Source organism: Notechis scutatus, chromosome 2 (assembly GCF_049901735.1).
Source record: "Notechis scutatus isolate UNSWTSFEM ecotype Mainland chromosome 2, rNotScu1.2, whole genome shotgun sequence".
In the NCBI taxonomy this organism is placed as follows: Eukaryota; Metazoa; Chordata; class Lepidosauria; order Squamata; family Elapidae; genus Notechis; species Notechis scutatus.
This window is the reverse complement of record NC_142010.1, coordinates 219,943,577-219,969,014: the sequence shown is the minus strand read 5'-3', so window position 1 is coordinate 219,969,014 and position 25,438 is coordinate 219,943,577. Positions and strand designations below refer to the sequence as shown.

At 36.3% G+C, this 25,438-nt stretch overlaps 1 protein-coding gene across 8 annotated transcripts in view; it reads left to right on the top strand.

Annotated features, from left to right (window-relative positions):
* The window catches only part of FER (FER tyrosine kinase), a 134,182-nt gene that overhangs the window by 15,335 nt on the left and 93,409 nt on the right, over positions 1 to 25,438 (top strand). For all 8 annotated transcript variants that reach the window (XM_026673017.2, XM_087958088.1, XM_087958095.1 and 5 more), the window contains 6 exons: positions 1,034 to 1,303; positions 2,640 to 2,813; positions 3,446 to 3,545; positions 6,845 to 7,028; positions 14,856 to 14,993; positions 17,059 to 17,178. In XM_026673017.2, coding sequence (XP_026528802.1) covers positions 1,097 to 1,303; positions 2,640 to 2,813; positions 3,446 to 3,545; positions 6,845 to 7,028; positions 14,856 to 14,993; positions 17,059 to 17,178 — 923 coding nt within the window. In that variant the 5' untranslated portion in view covers positions 1,034 to 1,096. The remainder of the gene's footprint in view (positions 1 to 1,033; positions 1,304 to 2,639; positions 2,814 to 3,445; positions 3,546 to 6,844; positions 7,029 to 14,855; positions 14,994 to 17,058; positions 17,179 to 25,438) is intronic.

The window sequence follows — 25,438 nt, the reverse complement described above, 5'->3', positions numbered from 1 at the left end:
CTATCTATCTATCTATCTATCTATCTATCTATCTATCTATCTATCTGTGTATATATGTATAACAATAGTAAGTGGAATAATTATTCTATTCAAGTACAGCTCTGCCATTAATATTAATAACAATATTTTACATTTCTATTTCTTTTAACAAACATTACCTAGTAATATCAGTTGTCTTTTGCTTTAATCATCTATATTTCATATTTTATTAAACAATTGTTGAAAGCCAAGAATTACCTATAATTCATCAACCCAACAGTTATTTGCCTATCATTCATATAACAGTACTATTTGGCTCTATTTGCATGATTCTTAAGGAAACTATATTATGTATTAAAGCAGCTTGTAAACCAATTACTGAGCCCCTAGAATACAAAGACTCTCCACTGCAAAGCCCCTCCAGTCAGATTTGATGATAAATAAAGAGATTTGGTCTTTTACTTCCTGGTTAGTTCACTCTGTTGTGAATGAAAAAAGGAATGTTTGTGTCTTCTCTATAATAGTCCTTAGCTCTTCTTTGGGAATGCTTATGGAACAAAATACACAATTTGGTATAGTGGTTAAAGTGCTGGGCTACAACGGGACTGTGAGTTCTAGGCCTCCCTTAGGTATGAAAGCTAGCTGAATAACTTCAGGCTAGTCACACTCTCTCTCAGCTCAACCTACTTCACAGAATTGTTGTGGGAAAATAGGGCACAGGAATATTAACTATGTTCGCTTCCTCGAGTTATGTATATAATAATAATGATAATGCAATAACACCAGCGGAACTGCAAAAAATGCACTACTTGGAACATTATATATTTTAAAAAGATATATGGTTGATACCTGGGACACTGTCAGCAACCCATATCAACCATAATGACCAGTTATTGGTATATTTTTAATACATTTTAATACATACATTTTAAAATGTTCAGTTGACTGACTTTCATGTGTAATGAATAAAAGAGATAATAGTAGTATAAATATCTGGCTGTGTGACCAAAGATGATAATAATAGCCCTTTGTTATTATTTTGTGATGTTTACAGATGTGCTGGCAAAAATAATTTTTACTAGTGGCCCTTGATAAATCTAGTGCCTTAAGAAAAAAGATGGGGTTTGGAAATGACCTGAAATATTCTCATGAAGCTTTGCTAAAACTGCAAGATTGGGAGTTACGGCTATTGGAAACAGTGAAGAAATTTATGGCCATGAGAATAAAAAGTGACAAAGAATACGCATCCACTTTACAGAACCTTTGCAATCAAGTTGATAAAGAGAGTACGTCACAATTGGATTATGTCAGTAACGTAGCAAAGGTAATAAAATGTAATTTAATTTAAATTTAAAGTGAGTAAAATCTGATAACGATCTACAAATTTACAAACATTGTAAACACACATGATGATTTGTAAGACTGCAGCTGTAAGGATACAATTTCTTGGTTTCTGTTAAGTTCTGTCGACTTGAATAAACATAATTTGATTGTTTATCTTGATGCTAAACTACCTAATGGCTCAGTGTATGTTTTCTGTATGGGACTCGATTTGTTTTATGTTTGAGAATTTCTTTGTGGATTTTTGGGATAAATTATATGCTTCCATTCTGAATTTTGGCCCCCAAATTTCTGTTTCAAGTACTTCTTGGTTAACAATAGCAATTAGAATATCTGTTACTAAGTGCTGCGGATATAAAATATAACTTTTGTTTAGTAACAGTAATTGCAGCACTCTTGGTTGCCATTATTAAATTACTGCAGCCGTTAAGCAAGGATATCACATTTTGCCATTTGTAACCTTCTGCCCAGTTTCTCCATTGACTTTGCATTCAAATGTACAGATCACAATCTTGTGATTCTGGGACAGCTGGAACTTGAAATGCATCTGAACAAGACTATACAGATAATCTTTTCTTAACTATGGCAATGAGGACCAGAATTTCTATTCCTAAGTGATGGAGTTGTACAATGTGACATCATATGACTGCATTGCTTAGCAACGGCAATCCTCTCATTCCCCATTGCCATTGCTAACCAAGGATCTTGGGGTCATTAAGTAAATCCAAGCAAGCTGGCAGGAAATAAGTAGCTGCTGAGCAGGGAAGGGCATGCAGGTAGCCAATGAGAATGACAGTTTATTTAGAACATCTTATTTGCCTTTTCTCTTTAACTGTTTGGATAGGCAATATTAAAATTAGTTGGAATTTTCGGATTTTACTTATTTTTCTGGCCACTACTTTTCATATGTGAATTGTTTTATGAGCCAAAATTATGTTAAAAATACAATTTAAGAGGACGTCTATTCTAAATACATATGATACAAATATTATGTAACATGTATTTTCAAACTTGGAATTAATAGCTTCTTTTCAGATGTCTCATACTAGCTAAATGTAATCTGCAATGACTTTTGAGTATTGTTCTGTTTCTTTCCATGTTTACATATACTTTAGTCTTTGTACTTTAAAGTATGTTGTCTTTATGACCCTATATTTGAGTTGCTATTTGTATTCTTAAATATAGTCAGCTATGTTAGCAATCCTACTGTACTGTGAGCTCTGCCAATAAATACTTAAACATGTCTTATCTTTGGAAAGTTGACATTTATATTTTTGGTTTCTAAGCCAATAATAAATCTCTTTTCATCTCTTTTTAAGTCATGGTTGCTTATTGTGCAACAAACAGAGCAGCTTAGCAAGATCATGAAGACGCATGCAGAAGACTTGAATGCTGGGCCATTACATAGACTTACTGTGATGATTAAAGACAAACAACAGATAAAGAAGAGCTATGTAGGTGTTCATCAGCAAATTGAGGCAGAGATGTTCAAGGTATATTTTAAAAGTACATTTAAAATTGTTATACACATTTCATTCACTGAAAATATGTTCAGACTTTTGTCTTTGAGTGCCAATTCTTATTAACTTCTAAAGTTTAGTTATAAGCAAATATATAAATGTGTGAAAAATATTTACAGAAATAAAAGTTTCTTTGCTAAGTTAAAAATGGGAATGGAGTATTACTTCCAATTATTTTTAAATATATTACTTATAGCGAATTGTCATTGCAAATTGCAGTATTCCTAAGCTTTATAGTAAGAAAAAAAAGTCAAATTATGTTTTCAATACTTACATTTTCAAAATCAGAGAATTCAGTTTTCTCTGAAAAGACAATTTTAACCCCAACCCAGGCTCTTTTACAGTAAGAATATACAGATGGGTCTCTGCTGAAGAGTGTTGTTTCCTATCAAAATCATTGTTGTAGGCATTTGTCTCAAAAATAGGATCCATGGAATTACTCAAGCGTTGTCTCAGAATATTTCTGCTTAATAGGGCCCCACATAAGGAAATGAAATGTTCCCCTACTGATTTTTCCATGCTTTAGCTTGGTTGTATAGATAATATCTAAACTCTCATAGTATGTGTTGATATACTCATTTCTTTTCTATTTATGTTTTTGGTAGGTTACAAAAACTGAATTGGAAAAATTAAAATCTAGTTATAGACAATTAATTAAAGAAGTAAACTCTGCCAAAGAAAAATACAAGGAAGCATTATCTAAAGGTAGGTATATAATAGCAATTAAAGTATTATTTAGATTTGATTTAAGCCCTAAGACCTTTGAACATGATAAAATTTATAGAAGCTATACAGTTGGTAGACACTGTTTTGACTAGTTAGGTGGAACTGAATGGGAGAAAGAGGTCACAATTCAAAAATCAGGTGGCAATCAAATATGGCCATGCCCAATTCCCTTGCCGCGCCCGATTCCCTTTCCACACCGATTTCCCCTTCCACACCATTTTTTTTGTAGGCGCACGCAGTCAGTCTTGCTTCTGGTCACGACCAAATCAGGTTGCGACCGAAGTTACAGAATGAATTACGGTTGTGACCAGAGGTTCCACTGTATATGCTGCAGCATAAACACAATCACTTGATCCTGCAATGGCTATAATTAGGAGAATTAGTCATAAGCCCTCTTCAGCACCATTGTAACTTTGCATGGTTGCTGAACAAGTGGTCATTAAACAAGCAGTACCCATATTATAGCAATTACACTTACATATGCTCACCGCTTAGCCAGTGAGAATCGAACTGCTAGCAGTTGGGCAGAATTAGTCTACAATACTGCATTCTAACCACTATGCCACCATGGCTCTTTTTCTATTATATTTTGCATGCAATTGTATTTGATTACATTTTGTTTCCTGCCTTTGTCCTTACCTTAATACTTCTTGTTTTATTTTTCATGGTTTAAAGTGCTCTACACTTCTATCTAGAGTTAGGCAACAGGTAGCCCTTGGGCCATTTCTCGGGCCATATTCCATTTTTTGTAACCTCCCAAGTGTGATTGAGGTCACAGCAACTTTCATTGCCTCAGTTGCAGAAAATCAATGGTATGTAGTTTTAAGGAGAAAAAAACATGAAATCTGTTCTGTAGTGTTACATTTAGCATACTTTATATTATAGCAGAAAAACTCCTACATCTACAAGAAACTAAGAACAAGAAGGAATAGCACTCAATTGTAGCTTGTAGCACTCAATTCTTTAAAGTTAGTATTCTGTTATTCAAATGATGTTTATCCAGGGGTGGGATTCAAAATTTTTAACAACCGGTTCTGTGGGCGTGGCTTAGGTGGTGGGTGTGGCTTGGTGGTCATGTGACTGGGTGGACATGACTTGGTCATGTTATTGGCTGGGCGTGGCCAACTCAATCTCACTCACAGCGAGGCATGCATCTCCTCACCTGGCCTCTCATGACTGTGGGTATGCTGCAACAGTCGTAAGTTTGAAAAATGGTCATAAGTCACTTTTTTCAGTGCCATTGCAACTTTGAATGGTCAATCCACACAAGCAAAGTACCAGCAAAGGAGGGAACTCCAGAGAAGTTCCTGAGACAGGAAGTCTAGTCCTACAAAGAATGTAATAAAGGTTAATGGAGAGGCAGTTTCTGTAAGCAACATCAGAATGTTTCCTTCCTGCCTTCCTTACAGGCTTAGGCCAGTAATTTCTTCTAATAACCGGTTCTCCGAACTGCTTAGAATGTTAACAACTGGTTCTAGCGAACAGGTGCGAACCTGTAGAATCCCACCCCTGTGTTTATCCCTGCTTTGGGCTGTATACAATATTTCTATTTCAGCCAAGCTAACCCTTTCACAGATATGCATTTTTTTCAAAAGTCAGAACAAACAAGCAGTTCCTAGACATAATGTTATGTGTGCCTGACTGCTCAAGTTGTATTTTTGTGTTTTTGTTTTTTTCCTCTTCTGTCTCTTTCACAGAAATTGCAGAGGGGAAAAATAGCTTTAATAAACTATCCCTTCCTAAACCACTTTTCACAACGTTTTCCTAAAGATTATTAACCACAGGTTAACAAGCTCAGTTCTGCCACTTTAATTAATTATGCTGCTGTCTGAAATTGGTACAATCCTAATCAGTTTTCAGCCTCCCCGATGTCGGGGAGGGCAAAAATGGGACCTGCGGAGGCCTCCACAGCAGAGGTGGTATTCAACAGCTTCTGACCACTTCTGGAGAACCGGTAGCGGAAATTTTGAGTAGTTCAGAGAACCGGCAAATACCACCTCTGACTTGAGATTTTACAGTATCCTTCCCCTGCCATGCTCGCAAGCCATGTCCACAGAACCGGTAGTAAAAAAAAATTGAATCCCACCACTGCTCCGGAGGCCAAAAACATGCCCGTTTTTGGCCTGCAGAGTGCTTCTGGACACCGGGGACAGCAAAAACAGGATGTGTGAAGGGTTCGGGAGGCCAAAAACAAGGCCATATTCACTCTATAAGATGCACAGACATTTCTACCCACTTTTTCGGGAGGAAATGCGTGTTATAGTCTGAAAAATACGGTAATTTAGATTACAAGAACTTTATACAGAATCAAAGTTGCTTGAAATAGTTTTGCACGAGTGGGTTAAGTGAGAGTCCCCAAAACTATGTGTAATTATTTGATATTTGTCGCCTTTTTATTGTTTATAAATAACTCAAGGCAACAAACATAACTAATGCTTTTTCTTCTCTTATTTTCCTCACAGCAAAAATCCTGGGAGTTGGGTTGGGAGGGAGGAAGGGAGGGAGGGAGGGAGAGAGAGAGAGAGAGAGGGAGGGAGGGAGGGAGGGAGAGAGAGAGAGAGAGAGAGAGAGAGAGAGAGAGAGATACTGACTGTCCCAAAGTCACCCAACTGGTTTTTGATGTGTCATATGGGACTAGAACTGTGCTCCTGGTTCTTAGGCTTGTACTACTAGACTAAACTGGCTTTCTTTGTAACTTTGGGAGATATAGAATTAAAAGAAATTGCTCATGTTTCCCTTTCCTGATCTTTATACTGTCTTTGCATTTGCACAGTGGGATTATATATAATGATTCACTTGTGTCTATGTTATTGCCATAAAGAGAAGGAAAGAAGATATAATTATGTACTTATCTCTCTTTTGGAAAATAGGCTTAAAGCTGTTTTAAAATGGCACAAAGCCTGCAAAATAGTTTGATTATTGTGGTCTTGTTTAGTCTGGAGCCTGGTTAGATTCAGTCATTGCACAAGTAAGAGTGTTGTTTATATGTTTAGAATAATTATATTATGCCCATATATGCAATTGAAAAGATTGGCAATACAAGTCAAAATCATTTTCGTTTCGCTTACATTTTTTTTGTCTAATTCATATCCTAATGACAAAATTTAGGTGTGCTTTGGTACAGAGTATAAATGATTTGGAAAAAAAAGAAAACAAAGGAAGCACTGCATTTTACTTTTTAAGACTTAAAATGATTAAGATATAATCCCTCACCCCAACACTTTTTGGCATTTAATCTGGAAAATCATGTAATTTCCCCCCTTTTTTTTCTCTTTCAGGCAAGGAAACTGAAAAAGCCAAAGATCGTTATGATAAAGCCACAATGAAACTCCACATGTTGCACAATCAATACGTGTTGGCATTGAAAGGAGCACAGTTACATCAGCACCAGTATTATGATGCTACACTTCCTTTGTTCCTTGAGTCTTTACAGAAGATGCAAGAAGAAATGATTAAAGGACTGTAAGATGTAGTGTTTTGTCTCATAAAAGCATGTGTAGTCCTCCTAACTTTTCATTTTAAGCTTTTAGAAATGAATAGCAATGTCCTAAGCTTCTACATGTGATATTTCTAACTGGTATAAAAATTTTATAGCGGTGCAAGGCAAAAAACAGGTTTTTGTAATGTTTGACATTTTGTATGTCAGGTATAAACCTCGCGTATGAATCGATGTCACATAATTTTAATGTTTCATCTTTTTTAGTAAAATTGTAATTTACAAATAGAATTAGAAACTTTTCTGATACCAGACATCTAAAGCCCTTATATCACTGTCCTATTGTGGAATGCTCCTCATAGTTGATACTCTTTTTTTCTTAACCAGTGAGTGTTGTTTCATTCTTCTGGGCTATTTACAATTTTGTTTTTGCTTTTTCTATTGCCCTAGTTGCTATTTATTTTTTGTGACAATTTTGTCTATCTACCTATCTAAACTATTCAATTCATTTGTTGAAGTACATGTGGGCACATCATCTATGGGTCTTGGGGGAATAATTATAGGTGGTGTGAGGAATAAAAGTTTGAGTATCAGCAGGCTGGCAACTGTTGCAGTGGAAGGGAGAAGAGGAAACATATTAACTGTTTTTTTTATCCTTGAAACCAAGCCTTGGTTTCACATCTTTAAAGATCCTGGTATTTTTTTGTCTGTTGTGCCAGATTAGTCCAAAATAAGACTGGTCGTGAGATAATGCACAATTTGATCATGGATGAGATATCTGACTTAACAGAGATCTGGCAGTGTGAGCCACATAAACCAGAATGAAACCAATTCCTTGTGCCTGGATTCTTTTTAGCAGAGGAAACCAGGAGAAGCAAAATGGAGGTGGTGTGGCTGTGATCTGTAAGAATGACATCTCCTTCACCAGGCTTTCTGAGAGAACTGTTTCTTGTTGCCTGTATATATGTGACAAATCTTTGGACTAGGAGTAGATTGAAGGTTCTGTTAGCATTCTACTTAGCTTGCTATGATTAACAGAATCTCTTACTGAGGTGACAAGATTGCTGTTGTTGATAGCGTTAGAGATGTCTAGGTCATTGGGTGCTATCAATATATTGATGAAATCTAGCTATGCATGCCAGTTGGAATCCACTGTGATTAGAGCAGCCTATAAATTAATATATTTCTATGTGATGCCTGTAAGAAACAGTCTACTGAATTTCTACCTGTGGTCATTAGTGGGCTGGATAAGAAATAACAAAATGAAACTGATCATACAATATGAGGTACTTAATATGAAAAGCCATAATTTTAGAACAGTGTAGAGTTGGGATTACACAATCCAAGAAGTAGCAAGAACATAAGTTTTAATTTTTTTTTCTAGATCTACAATTTCTCTAGTTAGCCATGTTGAAGAAATATTCAGAGCTGCCTTTTAGCAGCTTTGGTTGATTACTACGTATGTCTATATCTGGAAAATAATAACCATAAAGCTTTGTTACACTTGCTGGTAACCAACAGGCTTGACCATAGTTATATATTGTACATGAAGCTGTTTTTGTCATTTGATTGGGAACTGGTTTGTATAAAATACACTAGTTAGATTGCACCATGGAAGAATACTCTTAAGTAATACCTTTAATTAAAATACTGCAGTGGCTGCCAATCCAATTGCAAACAAAATATAAAAGAGTGGATTATTAGTGCACTTTATGGCTTTGGTCCTGGCTACTATACTGGAAAAAATCTCTCATTTTGAATAATGTTCACAATTCCTGATATCGTCAGAAGTTATTTTGTTGATAGTTTATGTAAACCCATTGGATAGCAACTCTGGATTGAATGTTCTCTGTTTCTGCCCAAGATCTTTGGAACACACTACTAGCCAAATTGAGAGGCATGATATCTTTATTAATTAAAAAAAGCTTTAAAACACATCATACTGTACAAACTGCTGATTTTAACTGTTAAATTTAATTGTATTAATTTGCTTTATTCAAAGGTTCTTATGTCTTCATTATAATTTCTTTTATTCTATTTATTTACAAGATAGACTTTGATACAATCAGTAGCATAATAAATAAACCTACAAATAGATTATTGGGAGTCTTTTTAAAGTAATGATAATTACTTTCTGAACCAGTGGTGGTATTCAATTTTTTCCCCTATCAGTTCTGTGGGCGTGGCTTGGTGGGGGAGGGTCATGTGACTGAGTGGGCATGTCCAACTTGATGTCACCCATGCCCACGCCCACTCAGTCACATGATCCCCACCAAGCCACGCCCACAGAACCCGTAGGGGAAAAAAATGAATTTCTACCTATCTACCTATTTTCTGCCTAGGCCTGGCCTAATCTGTCAAAGGCCTGGCCTAATCCTGCATGCCGCCCACTCTCCCTTCACCAGTCACACACGTCAAAGAAGTGGCTAAAAGATGCAGCAGCTGTAGGGTTCTTGCAGCAGAAATTGCCGACCTCCGTGCTCTGCTTCTCCAATGTGCCGCCGCAGCCGTGTTCTAGGCGTCGGCCATGGAGGTCCACCCCATTGAGCCCACTGCAACAGAGGGACTTGCCCAAGCAAGTCCAAGTGGAGTGGTGCAGCAGGCAATGGGGTGAGCCTGCATGGCAGGTGCCTAGATCACTGCGGCTGGGCATTGGAGAACTGGAGCAAACCTGGAGGATGGTAATTTTCACTGCAAGAAGCCTGCAGCCGCTGACCTCTGGGTTTGCTCTGCTTCTCCAATGCGCCACTGCCGCATTCTAGGTGCTGGCCACACAGGTTCACCCCATTGCCTGCTGCACCAGAGGGACTTGCTTGGGCAAGTCCCTCCGGTGCAGCAGGCTCAATGGGGTGGACTTGCAAGGCCGATGCTTAGAACATACCTGCAGCGATGCGTTGGAGAAGCGGAGCAAAGCCGGAGGTCGGTAATTTTCGCTGCAAGAATCCTCCACCCACTGACCTCCGCCTTGCTCCACTTCTCCAATGCGCTGCCGCTGCTGCATTCTAGGCGCTGGCCACACAGGCTCACCCCATTGCCTGTTGCACCGCTTTGCTCGGACTTGCCCTCTGGTGCAGCGGGCTCAATGGGGTGGACCTGCATGGCCAGTGCCTAGAATACAGCTGCTGCATCTTTTTGCCACTTCTTTGCTGGCTGGAACTGAGCCAGGAACGACTGCTGGAGGCTTTTCCTGCCAGCAAAGACTGGAGGCTTCTTGGCAGGGACATGGCGAAACTCGGTCGGGAGTCAGAAGGCAGTTCCTGTGCCCTACCTGTCCCTTTTTGGTCCCTACCTCTGCATCGAAGTACCTTAAAGGGACAAGCTGTGTGGCTGCCTTCCGAGTAGCAGCAGAACAAAGTGAAGGGAGGCAGAAAAGTTCACCCAAGTCTTCTCCTCCTTCTCAGGTATACGCAGAGCATGTACAATGCATCTCACGGTACCACAGGGACTCACCCATGTGCCATCTCCTTGCAGAAGGTCCCGGCCTCACATGTGTGCATGTGAGGTCCTGGGACCTTCTGCTAGGAGACAGCACGTGGGCTACCGGCTCGATTCCAGCTGGCAAAGAAGAAGCAGCTGGGACTCACCGCCCTGTTCTTCGCACTGGGGTGCACCTCATTGGCTGCTGCTCCAGAGTGGAGGTATTTGCCCAGGCAAGTCCCTCCAGTGCAAGTCCCTTCACATGTGCATGGCCAGTGCAAAGAACACGGTGGCAATGGTGGTGGGACTGAAACTCTTTTTTTGGCATGTTTGAAAAGCGGCGGCTGGTAGTTTTCAGTGCAAGAAGCCTCCAGCAGACGGCTGGGTTCTGGCTGGCAAAGAGGCATCAGCTGGGAGGCTTCTCACACTGACAAAAACAGGCAGTGGCTGCAGGCATCTCACAACAAGGGGGGTGAGATGTGGGCTGGTGGGGAGCCCAGTGGCTCTCAGCCCTGGCTTGCCTTCTCTGGCACCCAACCACGGGAGGAAGGTAAGGTTGCGGCCATGGATGATGAAAGAGGCAGTCATAGGGGAGGAAGTGAGGTGATTAAGGGCCAGGGCTTTTAAAGGAGGGGAAAATAGGTGATGCATTGCGCTTAAGGGAGAGCGGGTGGCAAGCGGGCAGTGGCTCCAGGGCAAGGCCGGAGCCAGGGAATCATGCATTCCCCGACCCAGCTGAGGCAGCTGGCTGCTCCAGGGCCTTGGAGAATAGCGTGTTTCTGGGGCCCCGGCCTCCGACCCAAGCTGAAGGGTCAGCGGGTGGCATGCATTGCTTACCTTTGGTGAGCTGAGGTGACCGGGCATCAGCAAGACAATTGGCAAAGTGATTAGCTGGGCCATGTGGCGAAAGCAACATATATAGGGCGGGGGGGATTATCGAGCAGCTGGAAAAGTTGAGCGAGCATTGAGCAACCGGAAGGGGCGAGCAATTGGCGACCAGGCGACCTGGTCGAGGGCGTGGCCAACCAGAAGTCGCTACCGATTCGGCAACCCAGGCCAAATTGTTGTTACTGGTTGTCCTGAACTGGTTCGAGCCGGCTGAATACCACCACTGTTCTGAACTCTTGTTGGCTATTCATATTATATGATAGTCTTTTCAGTATAATTGTTTCTTTCAGTATTTGAAATCAGTTTGTTCCCTATTCAAACAAAGAATAAAATATTAATGAGTCTTTTGAAAGCATCACAGCTATTCTTCAAAATATTCATTTTTAATGGAAACCATAATTACAGTTCCCAAATAGGAGACATATTCTTTTGTGACTGAAGTTCCTTTTATTTTTTCAATAAAAAACATAGCATTATTGCTTAGTGTCCTTACCTGTTCAGTGTTTGAATTGTTTAGTGATTATTTTGTAACCATAGAAATTGAGTTTGTTTGTTGGATTTGTTTATGTGAAATAAAAGGATAGTTAGTCTATCCTTGCCCCATATTTTCCATTATATATTATGAATATTTCTATTACATATTATGAAAGTTTAAAGTTTTGGGTTCTTCAGAAACTATAGAAAACTGGCTGTTTTTTTATGTTAGCAATCATGTTTATGTCTGGATTTATTAATATCTCTTTTAAAATGTTTGAAAAATGTCATGCTGCATGAAGGTAATGACATATATTTAGTATAATTATATTTTTCACATGTTTTCAAAGTCATTGTGCTGAAACTGCAGTAAATCTTTCAATTAGAATAGATTACACTGAGTAGATTATTACTAGTTTATGTCAGATAAAGGGTTATTCATTCATCTAGTTTCTTCTTCAGCAAAACAAAACAACAGTCAGATGAGGAAAACTAAGGCAGATACTGTACATTCATTCAGTACTTCATCTATGATCTGAAAAAAGAGAGAAGAAAAATAGAACAGTTTTAGCTGTATACTTGAACTGTTTACTTCCAGTTCAAATATAGGAAGAGAAGCTGTTTATCAATAATGCGATAAAGAAAATTAAAAATAGGCAGATTTAACTAGCTAAAATACTGTGAAGTAACTGTTCCTTTGCCCAAGGTATCTATCTAAAGGGTTAATTAATATTTGTGACTTACTTAGAACAAGTGGACATGATAAGTTAAGTTTCCCTTAAAAGAGCAAAAGGAATTTTAAAAAAAACAGATTGTAACCTTGATTAAAATGGGGTTGTGGGAAATTAGTAAATGTATAATGCATACATTTCAGAGTATTTAGTATATACTTCTCTAATAATTTGGCCAATATTTACCGTACTAATATCCTTTGGCATTCTGGATTATCACTGGAGAAATAGCACCATATAAGTGCATTCTACAGCGATGGTTTTTGTAATCCCCAAAAATTTGCAAATTCAATAAGAATTGAAAATATATCTTACTGTTGCTAATTTGCACAGTATTTTGTCATTCTGTGGAGAGAAAAAGCAAAAACTTTTTGTGTGTATATTAATACGGTGCTCTGGAAGTTTCATTCCAGGTTCTAAAACACAATTTTTTGTGTATTGAGAAAGGATACACAGCATGATTACTCCCCCAAAATTTAAAAGTAACAGATTAATTACGTTGCTGGTGGGATAAATAAATAGTAATATGGGCGGTGTGTTGCAAACAGAAAAAGAGTGGTATTAAGGTGTAGTGGATTGCAAAAGTAGCATGGAGAAGGATTAATGAGACTTCAGCATAGGGCCAAAAAAATCTGTAAAATCAGTTATCCAGCGAAATGAAGAGGACCTTGGGGAACAATAGGGATCACTTAATTTATAATATCTGAACACATTTGGAATTTCAAAAGCATCTTTGAAGTATTCTCACATAATAACCGTCAGGGTGGTTGGACTCGAACCAAAGAGATTCTAGTTCTAATCCATCCTCAGCCACAGAAACTCACTTGGAGAATATGGACCAGTCACACTTTCTCAGCCAAACCCATTTCATAGGATTCCTATTGTGTGGAAAGATGGGGAAGAGCGTTATGCATACTGCTTACACTAGCTAAAATACTGTGAAGTAACTGTTCCCTTGCCCAAGGTATCTAAAAAGTCCATTAATATTTGTGACATATTTAGAACAAGTGGACATTACAAGTTTCCCTTAAAATAGCAAAAAGACTTTTAAAAATAGATTATAATCTATTGCCTTGACCTGCTGTAGAAAAGTTGGGACGAATATCCAATCAGTCAGTTCCATTTTCCAGGAGGAAACACTATGTTGACTTTTTCCCCTTATTATTATCTCTTCAGGATACAACTATTCATTTTCCAGTGCATCTTTATCTTTTTCCTAATAAATGGGCATACCTTCCATCAAAGCAGTGTTCAATTATCCATGGTTTTATTTATTTTTTAAAAAAATTGATAATTGATAATCTTGGAGGTAAAGATTATGTGCAGATGGCACTCTTACATTGTCAATGTGAATTTTTCATTTAAAATTATAGTAGTATTCTTTTAATTGAGTATCAGGTATGTATTGGTGCCTTGCAATGCATTAAAGACAATATCCATATGTAGGTAGTAGATTCCTTAGCAGAAGTACTGTATTTGAAAGATCCTGATGGAGCATAAGAATAGAGCTTAGTCTGTAAGAGAAATGGTTAACTTTCAGTCTTACCCTGAGCAAAATAAGTTCAATAAAAATATTGTACAGATCTCTGGTATTTTTCTTCCTAAGTTTCTAAACCAAAAGGAACACTTGCCTGGGAGTAAAGCCTATTAATTTATTTCGCCTTACATATGATCAAGCACCATAATGCCAAAGGATGCTAGGCACTAGTGGACGGATAAGCTCAACACTCAAATCTAAATAGTTGAAGTAGGAGTTTCATGAGGAATGAAGTCCATGTACTACCAAGTATCCTGATCATTTGAAGGGTTCTCTAATATAAGCTTAATTTGGCATGAAGAAGTTTGGGGTATCTTATTTGAAATAAAATTCAGACAACCTTGAATAAGTAGAGAGTAGGCCATCAAGGGTGATCACAGAACAAAAAATGAAACTGTGAAAAAAAGAAGTTGAAAAATTAGAAATATTCAGTTTGAAGAATAGATAAGAGTTTTCATCGAATATTTGAAAGGATGTTACACAGATGGCAGCCAAGACTGGTCTCTATCATCCTAGAAGGCAGGACATAAACAAATGTGAATGCCTTATAGTAAGGCAATTTCTATTGAATGTTTTAAAAAGCAGTTAACAGTAAAAACAGATTGGTATTATAGTATAGTAAAGAAATTAATTTTAAAAATAGACATCTATTCTATATACATTAATTTATTTTCCTGTGCAAAACTGGGAACTGAATTGCATTGCTTTAAATCACCTTGATTCAATGTTTACACATTTATACATTTATACTTTATACATTCTTTAAAATATATTTTGAATATATTTTCATGGTGTTTTTTTTTCAGGAAAGGAATCTTAGAAGAATACAGTCAGATCACCAGCCTTGTTACTGAAGAACTAGTAAATGTTCATAAAGAGATCCAAATATCTGTTGAACAATTAGACCCTGGTTCAGAGTACAGTAGTTTCATAGAAACTCACAGGTAAAATATTGGTGGTAGTGTTTTACTGCACAATAAGTAGGTTCTTAACAATGCAGATCATAGTAACTATGCTTATAGAAATAAGTCCATGTAATAGCAAAAGCGATCTGTGTGATTTAAATTGTCCAATTATTACAAATAGCTCTTTCACATAAATTATCTAATGCACACAATGACATCAGATGTAGAAATCTGGGTAAACAATTAAATCTGTGCAGCATTCCTATTACTGTAATCTGCAAAATATTTTCCTCTGTTGATAACATTTTTCTAGTATTTCCTCAGATATTTTGCTATATGGATTGAGTTTTTGTTGTTGATATAAGACTTACAGATTAGAAAGTTTGGGTATTACAATTATTGATGCATAGGTTTTAAAAGAATATGCAGGACTGTTAAACTGCATGATTATTACTTGAGGCATTTATTAATTTTAGCAATTAAAATGTACTTTTTTATTTGTTTGCTTTTTAAGGGAATATTTATTTTAAATATAAACTATATGTTCAAAGACATAGTGTTATTTATGGCTACTACATTTTTATTGATTTACAGAATTTACTTTTGAGTTTGCAATTATAAATGTGATATACATGGAAAGAAAATCAGATTTAATTTAGAATGGCAGGACATTTCTAGCAAGAATGGGTGCTTTATAATACTTTTACAAGCACTCTGGTTCTTTAATAGTTCCTTCCTTCTGCCACTGCAATTCTTTCCTAGATATCTACTGCTGCAATTGGAATTTCACAGTAGAAGTTATACTGAGGCAGTAAAAAAAAAAATTCTGTGGTAGTTGACTTCATTTCATTTCAAAAATCTAAATGTGATTTACTCTGGCAGATTAAAGTGGAGGAGTCTGTGCTTTTGATTTGATATCCAGAACTTTCATACTTACAGATAAATTTCTTAATTGCCCATCTCCAGCAGAGAATGAATGAATGAATGAATGAATGAGAGAGAGAGAAACCGTTATAACAGAACAAAACACTCACGGGGTAGAGGAGAAAAATAAAATGAGAGTAGATACTGAACATTTACATAATATGGCATAGTTATGCACAGGGGTGGGATTCAAAAATCCCAGCAACCGGTTCGCTGCCCGGTTGCTGGGTGGGCATGGCCATGGTGGGTGGGGCCTACTGGAACTTCCTGTTTCTGTATTTTGGTGGACTCCAGAGCCTATGGGAGGCAGTTTTCATCCTCCTAAGGGTCCAGAGGCCGCCTCCTCCAGGCTTCTAGGAGGCCCACCAGAAGCTGGAAATAGACCCATTTGGCATTTCTGGTTTTTCCAGAGGGGCCATTTTTCGTCCTCCCAAGGATCCAGCGGCCTCTCCTGGGCCTCTGGGAGGGCGAAAACAACTTCCCCTGACCTCTGGAGGCCCACCGGAAGCCAGAAATAGGCCTGTTTTGCCACTTCCGGTTTTTCTGGGAGGGTTGTTTTTTGCCCTCCCAAGAGTCCAGAGGCTGCCCTGGGCCTCTGGGAGGGCGAAAACAGCCTCTCCTGGGCTCTGGAGGCCCTCTGGAAGTCGGAAACAGGCCCATTTTTGGACTTCCAGAAGGCCCACTTTTCCCCCCTCCCAGAGCCTCTGCACGGACCCTGCAGTTACCTCCATCGAAAATGGACCACGTGGAGACTCCTGGGAAGGGCTGGGTGGGGCCAGCCGGTTGAGTGAAACACCGGTTCAGCAAACCAGCTGTAACTTTAACATTCAGTTCAACCGAACCGGTCTGAACTGGTAGAGTCCCACCACTGGTTATGCCAGAAAGTATGATATAACTATAAAGTGATATCAGTTATTCAACTAACCTTAAATTACTATAACTTCCATGGCCAATGCTTCTTAACTTATAATTAATCTACCTAATACAATGATCTGTGATGGAAGCTTGTTAGTCACTGCAGCCACAATTTTGAATAATTTCTTTTTTTTCCCTTTCTCCTGAGGAAGGGAAATCCTAGGAGCTCATCAGTTCTTTGAGTAGGTTCTTAAAAATTGCAGTCAGATAGTTTGAAAAAAGAAATGCCTAATACTTGCATTGTTATTGCTTTTTTTAACTAAAGGACATCAGATATTGAACAACAAGAAATAGAATTTGATACATCATTATTAGAAGAAAATGAAAATCTTCAAGCTAATGAGATTATGTGGAATAATTTAACAGCTGAAGGTTTACAAACCATGTAAGTAATTTAGCCTCTTTTTTTCCTTTTCAATTTTGGCTGTGTAAGATATAAAAATTGCTGAATCAGGTAAGATCTGTGTAATATGACTTTTTATAAGAAAGTTATAGCCATTCTCTTGTTTCTCTCTCTCTTCCTATTTTTCTTAACGATCACCTTGTATACAAAATAAAATTTAAATCAAATTAGTTATGCTGTCAAAATTATTTTGCTTTCTTAATTTAAGTTTTAAGAAATGTGGGTCTATATTTCTTTTCCAAGAATTACATAAAAGAGTTGTGTAAAGATTGTGGCTGGATGATGGCTACTTTAGAGAAAATTGGAGAATAATGACAGTGAAACCTCACTATAATGGGCCACTTAGGAGTTCTGTTCCTTTTCAATGTCCATTTAATATTAAAGTATACCTCAGGACTACATAGGGCATTTCACAATGATGCCATTATGCAAATGTCACAAATTGTGCCATTTGCATCAATTTATTTCAACAGTGGACATCTGTTATTTAGAGGAAAGATGTGGTTGAAATTTGGTTGATTACATTTTAAATGGGATTCTATTAAATCAAGGTTTTACAGCATCTGGGAAGAGAACTCTGTGGTACAGCAATCCACACATCAAGAAGAACATGTGCCCATAGGACATCTAAAACTGGACCAGCTTTGTATCAAAACAGTGTCTTAGTGAAATCATTTTTGTAGCTCTTTCTTCTGTCTGAATTATGTAATGCCTAGTACTCTTGTTTTACCGGAAGGCCCAGATTGTCTGTCTTGTTTTGACAATAGACTAGCTGTTCCATATGTAAAAACTAACTTGTAGTGAGAAGCAGTTGGATGTTAGAGGATATATTGGAAGGAAAGCTAAATTAGAAGATGTTGAATGAGATATGAGAAGTTGGAAAGGGAAAAGTTAAGGATAGTAACAGTGGAAATAAGATGAAACGTATTAGTCCTATGCTAGTTGGGGAGGCAAGCTGGACTGGAGTTGACTCTGGATAATGGCAGAGGCTTTGAAGTGTAAGCAAAGTTGCTGCTGGTTTATGTTTTGCAGAGACAGCTACAGAAGAAAGAGAGAACAGAATGATAACTGCCATTGTTGATCAGGCAGTCATACAGGAGAGACATGGAGCTGGCCCATCCAGAAAAATACTTAAAATTTGTGGCTGGAACAATATCCTGGCAAAATCAGTGAGAATGGTAGAGACCAGGACAAAGAGTAGAGAATTGTTTGCAAGGTTTGGAGCAAAACCCAGAAGAGTAGAAGACTAGAAGCTGTTATGACAACAGGTTCCTAAATACGTGTTTGGCTGGAGGAAAGAGGAAAGAGAGAGAATTAAATGAAATAAACAGCCGAGGGTTTTGTTTAAAAACATAGCTTGTGGACTGGTGATGGGCTATAATATTAGACTCCTTGGCTGATATGCTGCAAGGATCCCCTTTGAGTGAGAAAATAGAAGAGGAGGCCTTGCTTTACTTAATAAACAGGTAGGCTCTGGATGATTTATTTATAATAGGTAGTTGATTATGGAGAGACAGAAAAATGGAGATGGTTATGATTTTGAATATGAACACCAAATGTAACTTAAGAGTTTATCATTTGCCTTGCTAATCTCCATTACTTTTTTTTTAAATAAAAATTTTATTTGGGTTTTCACAAAACATAATACAAGTAAAATTTCTTTTTTTGAGAATAGCATGGTCCCGGGTTATCACTTCTCCATGCAGACACAAATTCAATTTCATATTCATCTTTGTGTTCTATTCCATATCTTTTTTTATTTAAGTTTTTATTGGTTTTTAAAAACAAATTATAAACAAACAAAACATAAAAACATCAAGCCATCTTCCATATGTATACATACAGTGTGCCGGTTGGTTTACAAATTGTTTTGTGCTTCTATTTCGTAGTCTTCAATTACGATTATATTGCATATAATCTCATATTTTCAATCAAAAATTAAATACCTTAGTATCATTATTAATGAATCATTTGACTATACTTTTATTCATTCATGTTTTACAAGATAATCATAATTTACTTAGTTTGTTTTATAATAGTTCATATTATCATCCCAAATCTATCCTAAAATCATTTTGTAGATATAATAAGAAAGAAGTACATCTTTATATATTTATTATTTTCTAAAAGTCTACATATTTCATTACTGTATTTTATTGTCTAACCATTGATAGAATAGATGCCAAATTTTATAAAATTGTTTATCCTCTTATTCTCTAATTTCAAATGTCAATCTACTCATTTCAGCACATTCCAATATTTTCTTAATGATTTCCTCCTGTGATGGTGTTTTCTCATTTTTCCAGTGTTTGGCAAATACAATCCTAGCCACTGTTAATACATTTACAATCAGATATTTCAAGTCTTTACTATATATTTCAGGTAAAATTCCCAATAAAAATATCTCTGGTTTCAAGTCTATATGTTTTTTTGTCATTTTTTCCAACCACATGAGGATTTTAGTCCAGTATTTTTTAGCATCCGCACAAGTCCACCACATATGGTAATATGAGCCAGGTGTCTGATGACATTTCCAACATTTTTCGGATTTATTCTTGAACATTCTTGCTATTCTTGTTGGGGGGAAATGCCACCTGTAAAACATCTTATACAAATTTTCTTTATATGCTGTTGACATTGTCATTTTATAATTTTGAGACCACAATTTTTGCCATTTCTCTAAATCAATCCCATATCCAAAATTCTTCCCCCAAGCAATCATAGTTTCTTTAACTTGTTCTTCTTCTAATTTAATTTCTAATAAATATCCATACAATTTTTTAATCACCTTTTCATCAGTACCTGTCAAAATCTTATCTAAATCAGTCAATTTATCATAGAAACCTTCCGTTTTAGAACCTTTATCGTACCTTGAATGTATTTGCGCATATGAAAACCAATTCATCTTTATATCTTGTTCCTCTAGTTTTTGTATAGATTTGAGTTCACCCTTTTCATTCAATATTTCTCCATATCTAACTATTTGTTCCTTTTTGTATATTATAGGATAAGAAAATGCTTCAATAGTCGATAGCCAGACTGGAATTTTCAAATAACATTGTCTTTTAATCTTCTCCCAGTTTAATCACAGAGACTCCCGTATATAATGTCTTCTAAAATACCCCTGTGTTTTAGTTCCTTTATACCATAAAAAAGCATGCCACCCCAACAACAAATCATGTCTTTCTAATGTCAACAATCTAGTATTTCTTAGTGTTATCCATTCCTTAATCCACATCAAATTTGTAGCTTGATAATACAACTCCCAATTAGGCAAACCAAATCCTCCTCTAATTCTAGCATCTTGCAAAAGTTTTAACTTTATTCTCGCTTTCTTACCTTGCCATATATATTTCAACACAATTTCATTTAAATCTTCAAAGTAATCTTTTCCAAGCCTAATTGGAATTGTTTGAAACAAATATAAAATTCTGGGTAATATATTCATCTTGATTGTTGAAATTCTCCCTATTAGTGACAGTTTGTAAATTTTCCCATTTTGCCAGATCTAGTGCTATCTGCTGTTTAAGTTTGATATAATTATTCTCTTTTAGTGTACTACATCTTGCTGTCAAATATATCCCCAAGTACTTGATCTTATTCGTAACCTGAATTTTCAATAGGTCTGCCAGTTCTTCCTTTTGTCTTAATAGCATATTCTTTGTCAAGATCTTTGTCTTATCTTTATTTATTTTCAAACCAGCCACCTTTCCATATGACTCTATCTTTTCTATCAATTTTGGTGCTGTTTCTAGAGGGTCTTCTAAGATGAAAACCAGATCATTTGCAAATGCTTGCAGCTTAAATTCTTCCTTTTTGATTTTCATTCCTTTTATATTCTTTTCATCTCTAATATTTCTGTTTAGCACTTCCAAAGTTAACACAAACAACAAAGGTGATAGTGGGCACCCTTGTCTTGTTCCTTTTCTTATATTGATAGAGTCTGTCAGTTCTCCCTCTATCATTACCTTTGCCGTTTGCTTATAGTATATAGCTTCTATTGCTTGAATAAATTTTCTAGCAAAGCCCATCTGTTCCAGCAGTAATAACATGAATCGCCAATTCACATTATCAAATGCCTTCTGTGCATCTAGAAATATCAGAGCCATTTGTTTTTCAGGATGTGCCTCATAGTATTCCAAGGTGTCCAAGATTACTCTCATATTATCTTTAATTTTTGTCTACAATTCCATTAAAATCTCCCATCATAACTATATTAGCATAGTCCAGTTCAATTATTTTCATATGTAATTTTTTGTAGAATTCTTCTTGTTTGTCGTTCGGGGCATAGATTGCAATCAGGAGTGTTTTCGTATTATTATCCATTATTTCCACCATTAGTATTCTTCCATCATCATCGGTATAAATCAATTTTGCTGGGATAGTCTCTTTAATATATAAAACCACTCCTCTTTTCTTACATTGTGTCAAGGAAGTAAATATTTTCCCTAGTTTTGGCTGTATCAACAATTGTTCATATTATTTTTTAATATGTACTTCTTGTAGACAAATTATATCAAATTTTAATTTCTCTAATTTATGAAAGGTTTTCCTTCTTTTAACGGCTGAGTTAAGTCCATTTATATTAATTGTAATCAGTTTTTTCTCTTCCATGGTTATATTTTGTAGTTAGGTTTAGCAGCTCTCGTAGATCTTGGTTCACGTTGTTCTTTGGCTTCCACCTTTCCACCTACTGCACCTTCTTTTTCAATCGCCATTTGGCAGTCCTCTTGGAATTCAATTAGTGAGATTTCTTTTTCTGCCTCTTCCTCTTTCCCTCCAAAAAATTCTGTATAAAATAATTCTGCTTTCTCAATTGAGTCAATTCTATGTCTCTGTTCTTGGCATGTGAACATTAAACCTTCTGGAATCAGCCATCTATAATTCACCTCTTTTTTAAGTAGCATTTTAGTCAGGAATCAGTATTCTCTTCTCATCTCTCTCACTCTTCTGGGTGTTTGTTTCAAGACCACAATCTCCTTGTCTTTATATTTCAATGTTTTTTCTTTTGCCACTTGCAATATTTGCGTTTTAATGGCTTGTTCTTTGTAAATCTAATGTGAACTTCTCTTGGTAAGCTATTTCTCATCGCATATCTTGTGAAAACTCAATAAACCTCATCTATTCCATCCGTCATCTTCTCTTGAGTTATTTCCAAAGCTTCAGCCAGTATTTCTATCATTATCTCAGCTAAGTTTTGTCCTTTTTCTTCCTCTACGTTTTGGAATCTAAGATAGAATTCTGATCTATCCATCTCAACATACCACTTTTATCTTGTTCAACCACCGTTAATCTATTATCAATATCTCCAATCTTCTTGTCTCTTTGTTTATCTTCTTCATTTTTTTGGAATCTCTCATCATACTTCAACATCATTTGTTGGATGTTCTCCACTTTTTCATCCGTTTTCCCTATTCTTTGTTCAATGTTCTCTGTCCTTTGTTCAATGTTCTCTATTCTCTTTTCAATATTCTCTGATCTTGCTTGAATATTTTGAATTCCTTGCATAATCATCTGCAGAATCACTTTTTCTTGTTCTTTTTCTTGCTTTAACATTGTCTGTATTGAACGTTGTCCTCCAGATGGTGGAGAGGAGGAAGTAGAAGCTGAAGAACCAGGAGCTGTTAGTTTCCTACTCATTTTAAGCAATTCAAAATCTTCAGGTTCTTCTAAACCTTAATCCAATTGTGAAATAACCAATTGTAGTTCGAAGTAAAAATAGTAGAAAAAAGAAGCCAAATAGTAATGATTAAAAGAAGAAGAAAAAAAAGGGGGAGGACAAAATTTCTTCAGGTTCTTGTATACTTTAATCCAATTGGTGGTTAGATGAAGAAAAAGGCTTGGAAAAAAAAAAAAGGAAAAATTCTTCAGGTTCTTCAACACCTTAATCCAATTGAGAGGTCTCAAATAGAAAAGAGTGCATAAAAATAAACAAGAAAGGTAGATGAAAAAACAAAAATACCAGGAAAGGAGAAGAAAAGGCTATTCCGTTAAAAAAAAGGAAACATTAATACTAAAGCTTTCCCTTTAAAATAAAAAGCAAGTGTAGAGAGTGGACTTCCAAAGAAAAAAAAAGAAAAAGACAAGCTCCAACAAAGCCAAAGATCCAAATAGCTATTGCAAAAAAAAAAACGATAAAATGAAATACAATAAAGCTGGTGAGGAGGGATAGCACAACTATTATCAATAATTTGGCTATCCCCCTAAACCCCACCCCCCCCTGAAAAAAAATGCAGAAGGCGCAAAAACACCACAACCCCCCCGCCCCCCTGCCTTTTCTTATATGTAATATTAAAAAAGAACGTACTTTTATTTAACACTGCACTAATTAAAACTAAATAAATAAAAAAAAAAAAAAAAAATAGCCCCTCTTAATTATCCAAAGCTCTTATTATAACTCTCTTCTCCAAAAACTTATCACCCTTTTTCCCCCTAGGTTTCAACACCAGACTCCAGCTGTTGATAGAAACCCAGAAGAGCACCTGCAATAATACTCTCCCATGCTCTTCCCTCTATCTTATCAAACAGGCAGTGTCCTTGAAAAGAAGTCTCAATTCTTTCTCAGCTTTGTCTGTTCAAAGGAAAAGTAGAGTATTTCCAAGCCTCTAGTTGGCAGTGCTACAAAGTTTCTTTAGCTTTCACTTTCCCCCTCCTTTTCCGACAGAGTATAATAAGAATTAGTTTAAAAAGGAAGAAAATATTATTTTTTAAAAAAAGACTAAAAGGGAGTCTATGGCTTAATATATTATAAAATCAAAAAGGGAAAAGGAAAGAGTAGATTAAAAAAAGGAAAAAACCAGTCCAGTTTCAAAATATAGGATCATCAGCAATAAGAAAAAAAAAAAAAATATTACTTTGACATTCCTGTTTAAAATCGCCGCTTATTCACTTCTGTCAAAAAACTTTTACAGATTCTTTCTTTCCCTTAGGGGTGTCCTCTCAAATCTTTAAATAAAGAAAAGTTCTCACCAAACCGGCACACTTTCTCTTTCGTTCTCTTTCGTTTCGGAGCTGTCCCAACTTCAGCAGCTTTAATGGCTACCTCTTTGCCTCTGGCAAAAAGAGCTTCTCCTGGATCTACCAGGGATTTTGCGATATCCCTGGGATCAACAGGATGCGCTCTTTACATTCACCGTATCTACGGGACGGTTTAGATCCACTTGGACCGTCCAGGAGCAAAGATATCGGCAGCGATCTCAGACCTCCAAGATCGCATGCCAGCTCCTCCCTTCTATTCTATTCCATATCTTATTGTTATTTTAACATTTTCTCAATAATTTTTCCCTTTCTTTAGTTTTCTCAATCTTACTTTTAATTATCTCATTCCTTTCTAAATTCAATTATATATATATCTTTTTCTAAGTTTCAATATCTTTCTAGTCATTATGTTTATACTTTTGTCTGTCCTGTTTCAATTTCATATTTTCTTTTCTCATTAAACAATTTTTTCCCCTGTAGTTACTAATTGGAGTATGACACCTTTGTATCTTTTAATTTTTATCCATTCAACTCTTATTTAAACTTCGATTTATGCCTTTACAATTATAACATTCAATATAACACATAACTTCCAGTCGAATTCTACTTGGTACGTTCTTAAAATATGCACTAAGTTCTTAAAGAGAAAATATATATATAACAATAATAAATAAAATACTTATTCTATTCCAATTCAACTCTATCATTAATGTTAGTTATAATCTTTGACATCTTTAACATTTCTTTTCAATAGGGTATAATACTTCTAGGAACACTTATAATACATATTTTTTTCATGTTTCTTTCATATTCCTCTTCACTTAAATTTTTATAACACATTTATATTAAAATGTTCCCCTCCTTTCCTAATTTCATTCTCTCGTTCTCTTTATTTCATTTATTTATTAAACATTCCATTACATTACAATGAGTATTTTATCTATCATTTTAATCACACTTGTTTCATATTTTCATTTCTATTTCTAATATAACAATACTATCTTATGTACCCTTGCAGAATCCCCCTTTCAATTAAGTTTTCACCCATTATCTCTGTGTCTTCTAAATAGGCTTATACCCTTAATCCTTGTACGTTTTCCCTGTTTCTCTATGTCCTGTTTCTGTCCTTTATCATTTCTTTTCCTTTCCCTCTTCCCCCTCTTCTTCTCCCTTCCCTTTTTGACCCCTTCTCTCTCTAATTCTGATTCTCTCTTCTGTAATCCTCTCTTCTGTTTCTTCCTAATGTTGTAATTACTTTTCAAAC